The sequence below is a fragment of the Thunnus albacares genome, chromosome 23 (genome assembly GCF_914725855.1).
Source record: "Thunnus albacares chromosome 23, fThuAlb1.1, whole genome shotgun sequence".
NCBI classification, from domain to species: domain Eukaryota; kingdom Metazoa; phylum Chordata; class Actinopteri; order Scombriformes; family Scombridae; genus Thunnus; species Thunnus albacares.
Genome location: NC_058128.1, coordinates 2524628 through 2538646, shown reverse-complemented (window position 1 = coordinate 2538646; position 14019 = coordinate 2524628). Strand labels below are relative to the sequence as shown.

Sequence of the window (14019 nt, the reverse complement as noted above, 5' to 3'; positions counted from 1 at the left end):
GCAATACATCAAACAACAAAAACACAGAGAATACACTTACAATGTTAACAAGTGTCAAAGTCTGAGTCTCTTTTGTTACCACTGTACATATTATTGTCCAATAAAATTCATGATGTGACCTTTGGCATTCTTTCTAGAAAGACACCATACATCACTTCATTGTAGTTTACATTTACATTAAAACCAACACCTGCCAATTTCCCCCACACATCTTTAGATCTTTGACATTTTAGGAGTAAATGTTCAATAGTTTCATTCTCGTTATAATTTTCAATAGGGCACTTTTCAGTTTTGACATAACAGCTTCACTTGATAACTGCTCAGACTGCTAGTCTCCCAACTGAATTTTGCCGCATGGTGTCTTGTTTTTACTAAAAATATTTTTAATACATACCTGTGATTCAGAGTCATCTAAATTTGCGTAGGGGAACACGCCGCCATACATGTTATCTTGTAGTTTAATATATATATTTTTACTAGACATTTCGACCCAAACAAACTTAGTTATAAAATCACTGTACATAAGTTTATAATATGGAACAGAGCTTCTTGCACATCCCTTTTTTTGGTCCAGCTCAGGGCTTCACCAATCCACATGGCATTTCTTTTAATACCTACTGCAATGTTTTTACAAAAAGCTATCTTTAATTTTAAACCTAGGTCTACAGACCGCCATCTTTTTTACTATTGTATAGTAACTGCCTCTTTTGTAACTTCCCTAGTGGTCCCCCATATAAAATTGACTGCCATTTTATTTATTGTTTGTTTTTTTGGAGGGAAAAAAGTAGCTAAAAATAACAATTTAGATAAAATAAAAGTCTTTATTATTAATACTCTAATTTTATAATTATTTGATTTATTTTCCCATTTTTGCAGTTCCTCTTTTATCTCCCTTTCCTTGCCATCCCAATTTTTTTCATAACAGTTTTTATTACTTATTTGTACACCTAAAATCTTCATGTCGTATGTCTCTTCTTCTAAACCAGACTCCTTCGGTTTTGTTATGATTGAGTTTTGCACCAGATACTTCTTCATATAACTTAAAGTGTTCATTTATTATGTCAAGTTCATTTTGGTTTTTAACTTTTACAGTAATATCATCAGCATATGCTAGGACTACCACCTGCTCCCCATTACTGGTTTTTGTTCCACTAAACCTGTTACCGTCCTTAATTCTCTTCAGGAGTGGATTTATAGCTAAGACATAGAGGGCTGCTGATAAAGGGCAACCCTGTATAACACCTCCGCTAATTTCAAATGTTTCTGTTAAAAACCCATTAACATTGATTTGAACTATAGATTGTGCATACATTAGTTTAATAACATTAATTAAATCTTGTTCAAATCCATACACTCTTAACACCTCCCACAGATATTCCTGAGATATAAAATCAAAGGCTTTCTTTTGATCCAGGCCTATAATGAAGAATTCATCCCCAGAATTGTTACTGATTGTATCTCTCAATGTTGCTAAATTATCCCACATCAGCCTTCCCTTGATAGCACATGTTTGTTCTTCTTCAATTACTTTTTGCAGGGTATCATACAGTCTATTCATAACTATTTTTGCAAGTATTTTATAATCAACATTCATGAGTGTGATATGTCTCCAGATATCTATTTCATATTTCTCTCCTTTCTTATAAATGAGTGATATAATACCATGATTCCAACATTAAAGACTGAGATTAACAGGTCTGTAATCTCATCTATACATGTTTGATAAAATTCACTAGGAAGTCCATCTGGACCAGGAGCTTTACCTTTATTTAATTCTACAATTGCTCGTTTAACTTCATCTTTAGTAATCTCACTTCCTAATGAACGTAGGTCAACCTCATGCTTTTTAACTGAATCAAGAAATGCACACAATTTAGAAACATTTATATCTATTTTCTTATACATTTTTTCACAGAGTTCTCTAATCGTTTCCCTCTTTGTTTGCTTATCTTCTGCCCATCATTATTTCGAATTGCAGCAACATGTTTATTCTGTAGTTTCTTTTTATGTAAGTTTGTCAGGCTATAATTATTACCGGGACTGTCTATATTGTTATCTATACCTGCCTGTAAACGACGGCAATGAGAGACATCATTATTCATTTTGGTCAATTCCGATTCAGTTTCACTCAAAGTATCTTTATCATCTTCTGTTTTATTTACTTTTATTTGTGGATCAACATACTTTAACATTAACACTCTATATTTTTCATTTCGTTCTTGATTCAGAATTTTACGTTTATATTTAAAAAAAAATACACACATCTTTCTTTCATGATCTCCCACAAATAAATATCAGATTTGGTTAATATATTTAAAGTCTTCATAATTTTAATTTTGTGCTTCCATTCTGCAAACATATTATTATCATTTAAACAATTTAATTTCCAGTACCCTTTTTTTATTAGTTTTGCCAAAACGTAAAAGTACTTCTACTGACTGTCTTAAGTTCAGTGATTGTACCTTAGTCAAGAGTCAAGTCAAGGTTTACCAGGAAATTCGATGATTTAATACTTCATCACTGCGGGGCCTTAACTGGATCAGGCATGATTAGTTTGGTGGATTTTCTCAAAGGAATAAGGTGTTTAAGGTGTTTCACTGTTGTCCAGCAGAGAGCAGCATAGACCTGCCAACACTAAATACAGAACTGCCATTAGTTTTCATGAGGAGGTGCAGGGCAGCTTTTTGAAATGAAAATGGTGATTTAATTTAATTTGAAATAAATTAGAGAGAAAAGGCTAAATAATTGTCGTTTTACCATTGATTTTCTTTTCATTATGACACAGTAAATACGTACATAATTTTAGGGAAATACATATAACAATGTGTGCTGTAGTTCAATGTAGTTATTTTTTAGATTTGTTTGCAATTAGATATTTTAAATCTTCCATACAGTACTGCAATGTTGAAGAGTCTGATAAACCTTTAAAACTGAAAAATAGATAACAGTAATTGTTCTGAGTGAAGATATGATCACAGTTTACTTGTCAACCATGGATGTATTAAATAAGAGCCTTTATAATACATCCATGTTCTCGACATACATCTCTTTGGCTCGAATTCTACACACTATTATTGTCCTCCAGGCAAAGTATATAATACAAAGGTTCCTACCTGCATAACCTTCTTGTGCAGCCTAATGCTACAGTAATAGTAATACTAATAACAGTCATAACACTTTCAGTAGCAGTAATAGTAGAAACACTATCACTGCCATCATCAGTTAATCATCATTAATAATTTAATTGATTGCAAATATATTAATCAATGACATAGAGGAAGAAGGACATACGTCTTCCTCTTTGTCTGAACCAGCAGGAAGTGTGAGTACAGGTCAGTCAGGGTCTTGGGTAGTTGTGTTGTAATATAAGTTATCAAATGACATTAAAAAACTGAGTCATCTTCAGGTCAGTTTACAGTAGAAACCGTCTCTCACTTTGTGGTGCAGGTTCTGCACAGACAGCTGTTTATTGCGAAGGCCTACTTTGGGTGTTGAATATCCTGCTGCATGCGTTATGAACTTATTTACCTGATCTCCCAGTCTGTCTGTGAGCTGCCTGTTTCACTGCAGGCAGACTGGTAGCTCACTCGCTACAGTGGGCGGAGAAATGAAGCCAATGAATCAATATATTGAAGAGGAGAGCGTTATACCTGTTCAATCCACACCTACTCCGACCTGCATTCAGTGTTTCTGTCTACAGAAGCAGCTGCAGATCCTGAGAGGACAAACTGCCTTCAGCAGGCTGACTGACAGCAGAATGAACTGTTGTAAATTGTTGTTTCTGTGTTTGTGTCACAAATCCTTGCTTACTCATGTCATTTATACATGAGTAAGCTGATATATGTTTTGGTTACTATTGTAACCAAAACATATATCAGTAATTAAACAAGGTTTATATATATATGTGTATATATATATATGTGTGTGTGTGTGTACCAACCCTGATCAGACCTTAGAAACCTGCTGGTAACTCACTCCTGATCAGTGTTGGAGAGTAACTGAGTACATTTACTGAAGTACAGTTTTGAGGTACTTGTACTTTACTTGAGTATTTCCATGTGATGCTACTTTCTACATTTCAGAGGGAAATATTGTACTTTCTACTCCACTACATTTATTTGACAGCTTTAGTTACTTTTCAGATGAAGATTTGACACAATGGATAATATAACAAGCTTTTAAAATACAACACATTGTTAAAGATGAAACCAGTGGTTTCCAACCTTTTTGGCTTTTGACGTCTTACAAAAAGCAGTGTGTAGTCGGGGTCACATTTCACATGTCTATGAGTTGTTAACAGCTCCACCAAATAGTGATTTTTCCCTCTAAACTTCTCACATGCTTTCATTTCAATAAATTTTCAAATGATCCAATATTTCACCAAAAATCAAAGATTAGAGAAAAAAATCCAAAAACTGAAAACAGATTTGTCTCGTGATCCTATGGAAGGGCCCGACCCCTAAGTTGGAAACCACTGGATTAAACTAGCTAACTTATGTTAGCTGGTAACATACGTTGGACAGCAGTTATGTCCAACTTACGTGACTAAACTGTGGGAAATATTAAAATATAGAATAAAATATTTATTTAAATTGAAATGCAAAGAATTAAATAAACATAAAAACAAAAAGTATGATGCATTAATAAGTCAATATATTAGTATGGAGCAGATGAAACAGATCAACTATTGATGAAGAAACAATATTAAACATAAAAACACAGAGATACACTTAATTATGGATATTATATAAAATATATAAACATATCTACATATCTTCAAACATACAGTTCAATAGCACCACACACCTACTACGACTGTTACTGCCACCACTGTGCTAACACTTCTTACGCAGAGATCAATAATCATAACTCAGACACGTTTACCAAACTATACACGACGACTATATCAAACAGCAAGCGGACATTATCAATCAGTTAAGGAAGGAGCCGCGCTGGTGACACCAATTAATCAGATAACTACAAACACCTTCATTATCTAAATAAACTGGTCAATCTCTTCTTTAACTTAGATGCAAACACAGAGCACTAAACTGCAGCCTCGTCACTGTTCCCCTCTGACTTCTACTGTGCAGGTTACTGAGAGACACTCATCACATGGACCTTCACATAGTTGATGAAATAAAGCTTTATATAAAATGTGATGTAGCTATAATTTTATACTATCTCTAAGATTATATAACCATCAGTTATTTCTCACTTTTGATGACACGATTTTAGATTGTGTCATCACTAACCTCACTTATCTTCTCATTACAATCTTTATATTTTTAGCTTTAGCTGCTACTTGGAAACACCATTATATTAATGTGAATACACTGGTGTGATGCACAGTGTGATGTACCCTGTCAGGCTCTGTTGCCACAATTAAAATGTAAGTTAAAATGTATGTTTATGGGGTTAATATGGCCAAAGTACAACAATATGACAACATGTTCTCTCAGCTTCAAAAAACTTGAAGTTGTGATGATATAAAAGTTCTCCTCAGTTCAATCAATCCTTGAGAGAAGGTTCGGACAGTGCAGACACACCAAGTTTACAGTAATACGGATTCCTGGTTTCCAAAACATCTTGTCATTTTTGGTATTCAATTTTAGTTTTTAAAATGAGTACAACTTTAAGTTGTTTAGTGTTATCATGGCTCAATGATTACATATTAAGATCATTTCATTATAATGAAAATGTGGGAGAAGATTAAACACATAAAATGATAATCTGCTGAGGATTTGCATTTGTATATTTATTTGCTATATTGCTTCCTTGAAAGGATACTAGACATATGTAACAGACATAAATTGACAGAAAGAAAGGTAAACAAAGGTCAACAAAGGGGTAAACAGAACAGTAAAGTTAACACACAAGGAAATAAATATAAGGACGAATGGGGAGAGTATAATGGGAGTTTAGCTCCAGTCAAAAGTGGCAACATGGTAGTTTAATTGTATTTATTTGTGTATAATAATTTAGAGTTTATGTGTTGTTTGCTAACTCTCTGGTGCTAACGAATTGTAATAGCTAATTCTAACAAAGTTTTAACTTTTTTATCTTGCCTTCTGTCTGTACTTTTCTGTTTAGAAAACAAATTAAACAGCTTTGGACCATCAGTCAAGATTGATTATTTATTCGACTGAGACGCTATAATAAAATACATATATTGTATTATATTATATTATATTATCTTATATTACTAATATCTGTCTCAGCAGCATTTGATTTTTCATCATGCCACGGGGTTTGATCATTGTTTAATTGAGTGAGATCAAACACTCACATCGTGTGAATTTAATACACCAAAAGTTTAAATGTAAAACGTGTTCATCCTCATCTCTTATGATTATTAGTTTTGAGACAGATGGCAGCAGGCTGTGATTCACTGAGCTGCTAACACCATCAGACCGGAGCCACTGTAGTTGTTATGGTTACCAGCAGTGAGACCACGAGCAGCTCAGCCAATCACAGGAGGGCGGCAGCACAGCAACATTTGCATGGAGCCTGTATAAATAAAGCTGCTGTTCTTACCGCCGAGTAACGTTGCAGAAAAAATGCCTGAACCAGCGAAGTCAGCGCCCAAGAAGGGCTCCAAGAAAGCCGTGACTAAGACCGCCGGCAAGGGAGGCAAGAAGAAGAGAAAGACCAGGAAGGAGAGCTACGCCATCTACGTGTACAAGGTGCTGAAGCAGGTCCATCCCGACACCGGCATCTCCTCCAAGGCCATGGGCATCATGAACTCCTTCGTGGGGGACATCTTTGAGCGCATCGCCGGTGAGGCTTCCCGCCTGGCACACTACAACAAGCGCTCCACCATCACCTCCAGGGAGATCCAGACCGCCGTCCGCCTGCTGCTGCCCGGTGAGCTGGCCAAACACGCCGTGTCCGAGGGCACCAAGGCCGTCACCAAGTACACCAGCTCCAAGTAAACCCGCTGTTGGTCCCAACAACTCAAAGGTCCTTTTCAGGACCACCCACACCTTCACCTCAGAGCTTCAGTCCTTCATGATGTTTCTTCAAGTTTATATATTGTGACTGTTGGTTTCTGGTTAAACCTAAATCAGTTTTCCAGCTGGTTTATTCAGACTCAAAATAAAAACAATCTGTTGGTTCAGTTTGTAATAAAATGGTAGCAGCAAACACAGAGCTGTTCAGACTATAAACGGACACAATGTTCTCTGTCTAGACATACGCATGTTGGGGAAGGGAAATATTAACACATCCAACAAAATTATACCCAGTGCAAAATATTTAAATATAATACCCTTATTTTATTTTGATCCACATGTAATGTGGAATAGACAAGATTATATACCAACTAATATTTATCATGTGTCAAATGTTAGTATTATAATGGGTTTTCCCAATAATTGTTTTTTTGAACATGTATATGTTAAGTATACAAACGGGTAGATTATGTGTTACTCTCTTTATTTAGTTTAAAATAACAGAACTACAGGAGAAGTAGCAGTTTTGTCCACTTTTTATTTTATTTTAGACACACAGCCAATTTAAGTGTATATCATGTGTAAATATGTCTTATTGCTTCATATACTGTATTCATATTACATTTGACAATAAAAATATTAGTTTATATATTATATTACAGACCAAACTCACTTTTTTCATTTATGTGAAGCTTAACAACGTCTAACATATATAAAAAAAGAAAACAGATATACTTGAAAAAGTAATAAAATATAAAGAACACTTCCAGACTTATAGTATAATAGTTAACTTTTGTTCAGTCATTGGTCACTTTAAGTGGTTCATGATAGAAAGAGAATTGATCTCAATATCAATAGACAGATATTGCACTGTTGAAATGGCCGAAATGATGGATTATCAGTGCTTTATACAACTAGAAAGTTTATTTTTTTAAAAAAAAGAAAAAGCATGTATATACAGTAACAGAACAGTGTTATTAATACAGTGACATAACATGTTAAGTTATTGGGCTCAACATCAAAACATTTCTCCATCCTTAAAATCATTTATATAAGACACAACAGTCAGAGAAAAGGACATCATTTAGATGGACATATCATTACTTTGATAATTCTCAATGTGTGGTGTAATATTTTATGTTCTTTCCTCACAGTAACCTTTATAGCAGCCAACACTTATTGTGAAAAGTTCTCTACTGATCAACTTCAGTGTAGAAACGAGTTCTTCAACCATTCATACAAAATCTATCCTTAAGTTTTTAGTCAAAAATAAACAGTCACAATATCTAAAATTAGGATTATGATTGACACTGAACATCATGAAGGACTGAAGCTCTGAGGTGAAGGTGTGGGTGGTCCTGAAAAGGACCTTTGAGTTGTTGGGACCAACAGCTGGTTTACTTGGAGCTGGTGTACTTGGTGACGGCCTTGGTGCCCTCGGACACGGCGTGTTTGGCCAGCTCACCGGGCAGCAGCAGGCGGACGGCGGTCTGGATCTCCCTGGAGGTGATGGTGGAGCGCTTGTTGTAGTGTGCCAGGCGGGAAGCCTCACCGGCGATGCGCTCAAAGATGTCCCCCACGAAGGAGTTCATGATGCCCATGGCCTTGGAGGAGATGCCGGTGTCGGGATGGACCTGCTTCAGCACCTTGTACACGTAGATGGCGTAGCTCTCCTTCCTGGTCTTTCTCTTCTTCTTGCCGGTCTTGGTGGCTTTAGAGACGGCTTTCTTGGAGCCTTTCTTCGGTGCTTTGACTGGATCAGGCATGATTGATCGTTGAATTTCCTCAAACGAATAACGATTCCGGCTCCAAACGGCCTCTATATATCCATCTGATGCAAACTTTACTGCGCTGTTGCTCGCACAGGATTGGTTGACTCGTTGTTAGCGAGACTGAGCATGCGCAGCGCCCCAACCCTTGAGAATCGATCTGACCGCCTTTTTACTGAAAGATCCGCCTCATCTGAAGAGTAGCCACAGTTTATAATATAATATGCTGTACAAAACCCATAACTATAGAGACATAAACATGTTATATTTAGATTTAACATTCATTCAAGCTGATATGTTTTATTAAAAAAAAAATCCATGAATAGATTTTATGTCATTAATCCTCAATCAAAAGTTGCTGGTGCTTTTCTCTCTGGAATAATAATACTGTAATAATACACTGTAATGATGTTAATATGAATTTTATTGATTCTCCCAGCTGACACATGAAGATGGTGTTTCTCTGCTCAACAAAAAGAATAATAGTGATTCCTGCACTCTTCCAACTGAATGTAATGTCACCTTTTACTGGAACAACTTTATTTCTAATATTTCCTGACTTTACCCCACAAATACATGATGAGAAATGAAGTAAAATATGTTTCCTTTAAAAGTTAAGTTACAGATTTTTACCCTGCTAGTTACTCATTTACAAACATTGTCTAGAAAATTCTTTACTAAAACCTCTAACTTTGCTCTGCTTCACTTTATTAGCATCAGACTTGGCACAGATAATGTTCAGATGTTGTTTTATGGTTTGCTAGAGGTTTGGGGGTTGCAACTACATAATCATAATGGAGACATTCACGCAAATACTGAACAGTTTTTTTAAGGCGGACATGTAATCTTTCATTTACTCTGACCCAGAGTAAGTGTTACTTTTATCAAGATATAAAGATTATTCATATAAACCTTGTAGTTGCAGAGATATACTAAATTTATTTTGAGTTTGCCATTTTCGAGAAGGGGCCTGAGCCAGAGGACTAGAGATTAAGAGGTTAATCATGAGCAGAAAAAGAATGAATGAATAGATGAATAGAACGGTTTATGAAACTTTTGTTTGTTTGTGTTTTGTACTGCTTTGTATGTTTTGTTTAGTTTTGTGTTGTAATGTGCAGATTTGTATTATTGAGTATTATGTATTTTAAATGCACATCCAGGAATGAGAACTGCAAACTAGCTTAATCTGTAAATCGATGTATGAGGCAGAAGTTCACACTATGTACAAATAAACATCTCTTGAACAATAACATTGAGGATTTTTCAGGCAGGTTTCACTATAATCAACATGTATGTCCAATATGTTTTAACTTGCATTTCTGTCTACGGCAGGCATGAAATAAATAAGACCTTTGTGAAAAGTATTCTTAGAGGAAACCTGCAGATAGTCTGCTTTTGGTTTAAGTGTAAAAACACAAGAAAAAAAAAACTCAGTAAAACTAGAGTTACAGCAGGAAGCTTTACTTTTGTATGACATGATAATTCTGCCTTAAGAGTACTTTTATAATTTGGTTCTGTTCAAGACCTACAGACACCTCGTATATAGCAATAATAAACACAAGCAGCATAGTTCATAACAGAACAGCTTTGATGTCTGGCGCCAAAGTTAAATTTTATTCTAATGTGCAGCTATAACTGTTTGACAGGATATCGTCTCTTAGAGGAAGTGGCGGCTCTTAAAAGAGCCTTTGAGTTCTTGTCTCAGTGGATCTGGATCAGGTTTAACCTCCGAAGCCGTACAGGGTGCGGCCCTGCCTCTTCAGCGCGTAAACCACGTCCATGGCGGTCACGGTCTTCCTCTTGGCGTGCTCGGTGTAGGTGACGGCATCACGGATCACGTTCTCCAGGAACACCTTCAGCACACCGCGGGTCTCCTCGTAGATCAGACCGGAGATACGCTTCACGCCGCCGCGGCGAGCCAGACGGCGGATGGCGGGTTTGGTGATTCCCTGGATGTTATCACGGAGGACTTTACGGTGACGCTTAGCGCCTCCTTTACCGAGTCCTTTGCCGCCTTTTCCTCTTCCACTCATTTTTAACTGATCTCTTCTCGATCAAGACGAAAGTTAAATATAATTCGCGTCGGCAGAGCTTCTTAATTTAAAGCGTGTCTGCGGACGTAAGGGAGGACAGGCTGCGTCAACTTTACTGGGCGGAGCCAGATTCAGCCTCGCTTACGTAGTTTCGCCTCCATTTTGTATCTTTCTCTGTGATATTTGGCAGGTTAACCTGACAGTTAACTTCCTGCTGCTGGTTAGAAACAGACTCTCAGCTGTAGTATTTGTGTTGTTCTAACTGGACATGAAAAGAAGCTGAATGTGATGCAGCTCCTCTCATATCATATTATATAATATAACTCGCTGTACTAATGCATCAGGCAGAAGGAACTTGATGTTTCCCTAGCATGACAGTTGAAGTAACATTATTATGTAATTATTGTAAATAGTGTGATTTTTCTGTGTAGTGAGAATAAAAGTTTGTTTGAAATGAAAGCTGTAATGCTCACATGTCCATTTTATCTCAGTCCCTCATTTGGTGAAAGTAGAGCGACTATACTTCTAATTAAAAACAATATGACAAAATGTAATTTTAGACATTTTTAAACATTTATCTATTATTTTATTCATGTATTATATTATTTTTATGGACCTAAGACTTTGGTAAAGGTATGTATGTAAAGAGTTAGGGATAATTTCTATAATCGGAGTTAAAATATTTCAGCTCTTGGGCCAAATTATCTCTTGACACAGTGCTCTACGTCATACTACAGAAAGCTGAAATTGTTCTGAACATTTTGATATGAAACACTTGGGTATTATTTTATAGGCAAGTGCCTTTAAAAGGCAAATTTAAGAAGATATATAAAAATGGGGAAAGTATCCTTCGACCCCAGAGGTTAACCAACACTTCACATGACCTCCATCTGACAACAAATAAAAGATTTTAAAATGGAGGACGGCCTACTATGGCGGGAAATACTTCACAACAGTATGTAGATGTGTGTGTAAATATATGTGTACGTGGGGATACAGGAAATGCCATGAATGCCTATGTGTATCAGTTTTTACAGGGCCTCGTATTTATTCAACTATTAAAAGTAAAATTCTGGATTTAAGTGAAAATGCTTCACTTTTACTCACAAACGTCACAAAAAAAAAAAGTTTTATCAAACTTGTTTTGAGTGTAAAATGCTGTTAAATGTCAGAGAGCTGCAGAGGTGTGTTCAGAGTAGATCCTTGATGACTTCATTTCATTGACCAGGATCAATGATACATTACTGAAACTGTACCATTAGGAATAGAGTCATTTTAGGCGATTATGTTATTTGTATTTGAATGTTTGATAGGATATTACACCACTTTTTCCTTTTATTTATATTTATCAGGGGTGCAAACAAACAAACAAAAAAAACATTGATTTTATTTCCAATCATTTTCTGATCATCTTCATTGTCTACACTTGTCAGCGTGGAACTGAATCCTCCTGATGTGATCTCTGGAACGTCTCGCTACATCATTGTTTCCATTTCTGACAATTTCCTGTTATTTCAGCCCGATTTATACATTAAAAATATATTCGATTGTTGTTCATTTCACATGTTAATTATTCCTGGACATTTTAGGATAACTTTTTGACTCTTAAGTTGGTTCTATAAAAGAGTAGCTTCATTCTACTACAGGGGTTTATTATTATATGTAATCTGATTGTATAATCTGGAATTAGGACACATGGAGAAATGGATCTATGTGCTCCTGGCAGACATGTTGATTCAGCACAACAGCAGCTCATAAAAAGTAAACTGAGGTAAAAACAAATAAATAAATAAACCAAAAGGCTTTTTTTGTCATTTGAGAAAAAAAAAACAAACATAATATAGCACTGTAATGATATACCATACAAATATAGTTGATCAAACATAACTAATCTTCATTGTTCAATGAGGAACCTGGTAATTGTTTTAATTGCAGGTTTTAAGTGTCGACTTTTAAGCCTTTAATTCCACAAACTCGTTTGTAATACTCTTGGTAAGAATTAAAGTTATATTATTTCTCCCTTACATGTAAACATCTAATTGTTACTCTTAACAAGACTTTATTGATCCCCAGAGGGTAAATTTGCATGTTACAACAGTGCAGGAAAAAAGGAAAGTGATAAGATCTACAAGTAATGAGATTAAATCTATATACACACACACACACACAATACTTGAACTATACACACACAATTTAGCTGACTTGTGGATTGTAAGAAATGGGCAAAAGTGAAGGATCTGATAGATGTAGCTATAGTTATACAGTCTGTTATATAGGAGAAATGATACAATATTAAGTTAAATATGCAGTAAATGTAATAATTGTACCAATATGTAAAATACTGTAATGTCACAATTCTCTAGTAAAGAAACTTGCATACTGAAGGCTTGTTTTGTCATAATTAAGTCAGATACCAGTATGGCATCAATATCATAGTTTAAACACATGACTTATGTCAGCTATTGATAAGACCGTAAGGAAACGCTCTTTGATGAGGTGGTTGGCTCTTAAAAGAGCCGTTGTTGTGTTGTTGAGGAGCCGGTTCCGTGTTTACTTCTTGGCGGGCTTCTCGGTCTTCTTGGGCAGCAGCACAGCCTGGATGTTGGGCAGCACGCCGCCCTGAGCGATGGTCACTCCGCCCAGCAGCTTGTTGAGCTCCTCGTCGTTGCGGACAGCCAGCTGCAGGTGACGGGGGATGATCCTGGTCTTCTTGTTGTCGCGGGCAGCGTTTCCGGCCAGCTCCAGGATCTCAGCGGTCAGGTACTCCAGCACCGCCGCCAGGTACACCGGGGCTCCGGCACCGACACGCTCCGCATAATTACCCTTCCTCAGCAGCCTGTGGACTCTGCCGACCGGGAACTGAAGCCCGGCCCGGGAGGAACGGGTCTTTGCCTTCGCTCTGGCCTTACCGGCGCCAGTTTTTCCTCGTCCAGACATCTTGTTTTCGTCGTTCTTCAGATTACAGAAGTACAATGCCCTTTGTCACCGGAAGCCTGGGATATATAACCCCAACGGCTCACTAGCTGGTCGTTCATTGGTCAGATGGAGCTTCAGTGTGATCGTCCAATCAGAAGCGATTATGGCAAGTTACTGCCGGAACTACACAGTTTCCGGCCTGAGTAATGCAAAACAGCCACGATAAATAATAAGGTTTATTATAGATTATTGACTGGAATTTAGTGCAAAGTGAGGCATTACAAGATGTGTTTGGATCTGCATTTAAGTCTTTACTATAATAATAATTCTTAATTATTTTTAACTAAT

At 36.5% G+C, this 14019-nt stretch overlaps 4 protein-coding genes across 4 annotated transcripts; 1 reads left to right on the top strand and 3 right to left on the bottom strand.

Moving 5' to 3' along the window:
- The first annotated feature begins 6549 nt into the window (after positions 1–6549).
- Positions 6550–7114, top strand: LOC122975263 (histone H2B 1/2). The gene has a single exon (XM_044343617.1). The coding sequence runs from the start codon at positions 6561–6563 to the stop codon at positions 6933–6935; it is 375 nt and encodes a 124-aa protein (XP_044199552.1). The 5' UTR covers positions 6550–6560; the 3' UTR covers positions 6936–7114.
- A 776-nt stretch (positions 7115–7890) lies between these two features.
- Positions 7891–8822, bottom strand: LOC122975264 (histone H2B 3-like). Its single transcript, XM_044343618.1, has one exon. It carries the CDS (start codon positions 8717–8719, stop codon positions 8351–8353), a length of 369 nt encoding a protein of 122 aa, XP_044199553.1. The 5' UTR covers positions 8720–8822; the 3' UTR covers positions 7891–8350.
- Positions 8823–10340: 1518 nt separating this feature from the next.
- LOC122975267 (histone H4) lies at positions 10341–10800 on the bottom strand. The gene has a single exon (XM_044343622.1). The coding sequence runs from the start codon at positions 10753–10755 to the stop codon at positions 10444–10446; it is 312 nt and encodes a 103-aa protein (XP_044199557.1). The 5' UTR covers positions 10756–10800; the 3' UTR covers positions 10341–10443.
- A 2455-nt stretch (positions 10801–13255) lies between these two features.
- Positions 13256–13730, bottom strand: LOC122975259 (histone H2A-like). The gene has a single exon (XM_044343611.1). The coding sequence runs from the start codon at positions 13690–13692 to the stop codon at positions 13306–13308; it is 387 nt and encodes a 128-aa protein (XP_044199546.1). The 5' UTR covers positions 13693–13730; the 3' UTR covers positions 13256–13305.
- Between the last annotated feature and the right edge of the window lie 289 nt (positions 13731–14019).

Coding starts and splice junctions, on each gene's coding strand:
- LOC122975263 (XM_044343617.1), top strand. CDS start 6,561: ATGCCTGAACCAGCGAAGTCAGCGCCCAAGAAGGGCTCCAAGAAAGCC.
- LOC122975264 (XM_044343618.1), bottom strand. CDS start 8,719: ATGCCTGATCCAGTCAAAGCACCGAAGAAAGGCTCCAAGAAAGCCGTC.
- LOC122975267 (XM_044343622.1), bottom strand. CDS start 10,755: ATGAGTGGAAGAGGAAAAGGCGGCAAAGGACTCGGTAAAGGAGGCGCT.
- LOC122975259 (XM_044343611.1), bottom strand. CDS start 13,692: ATGTCTGGACGAGGAAAAACTGGCGCCGGTAAGGCCAGAGCGAAGGCA.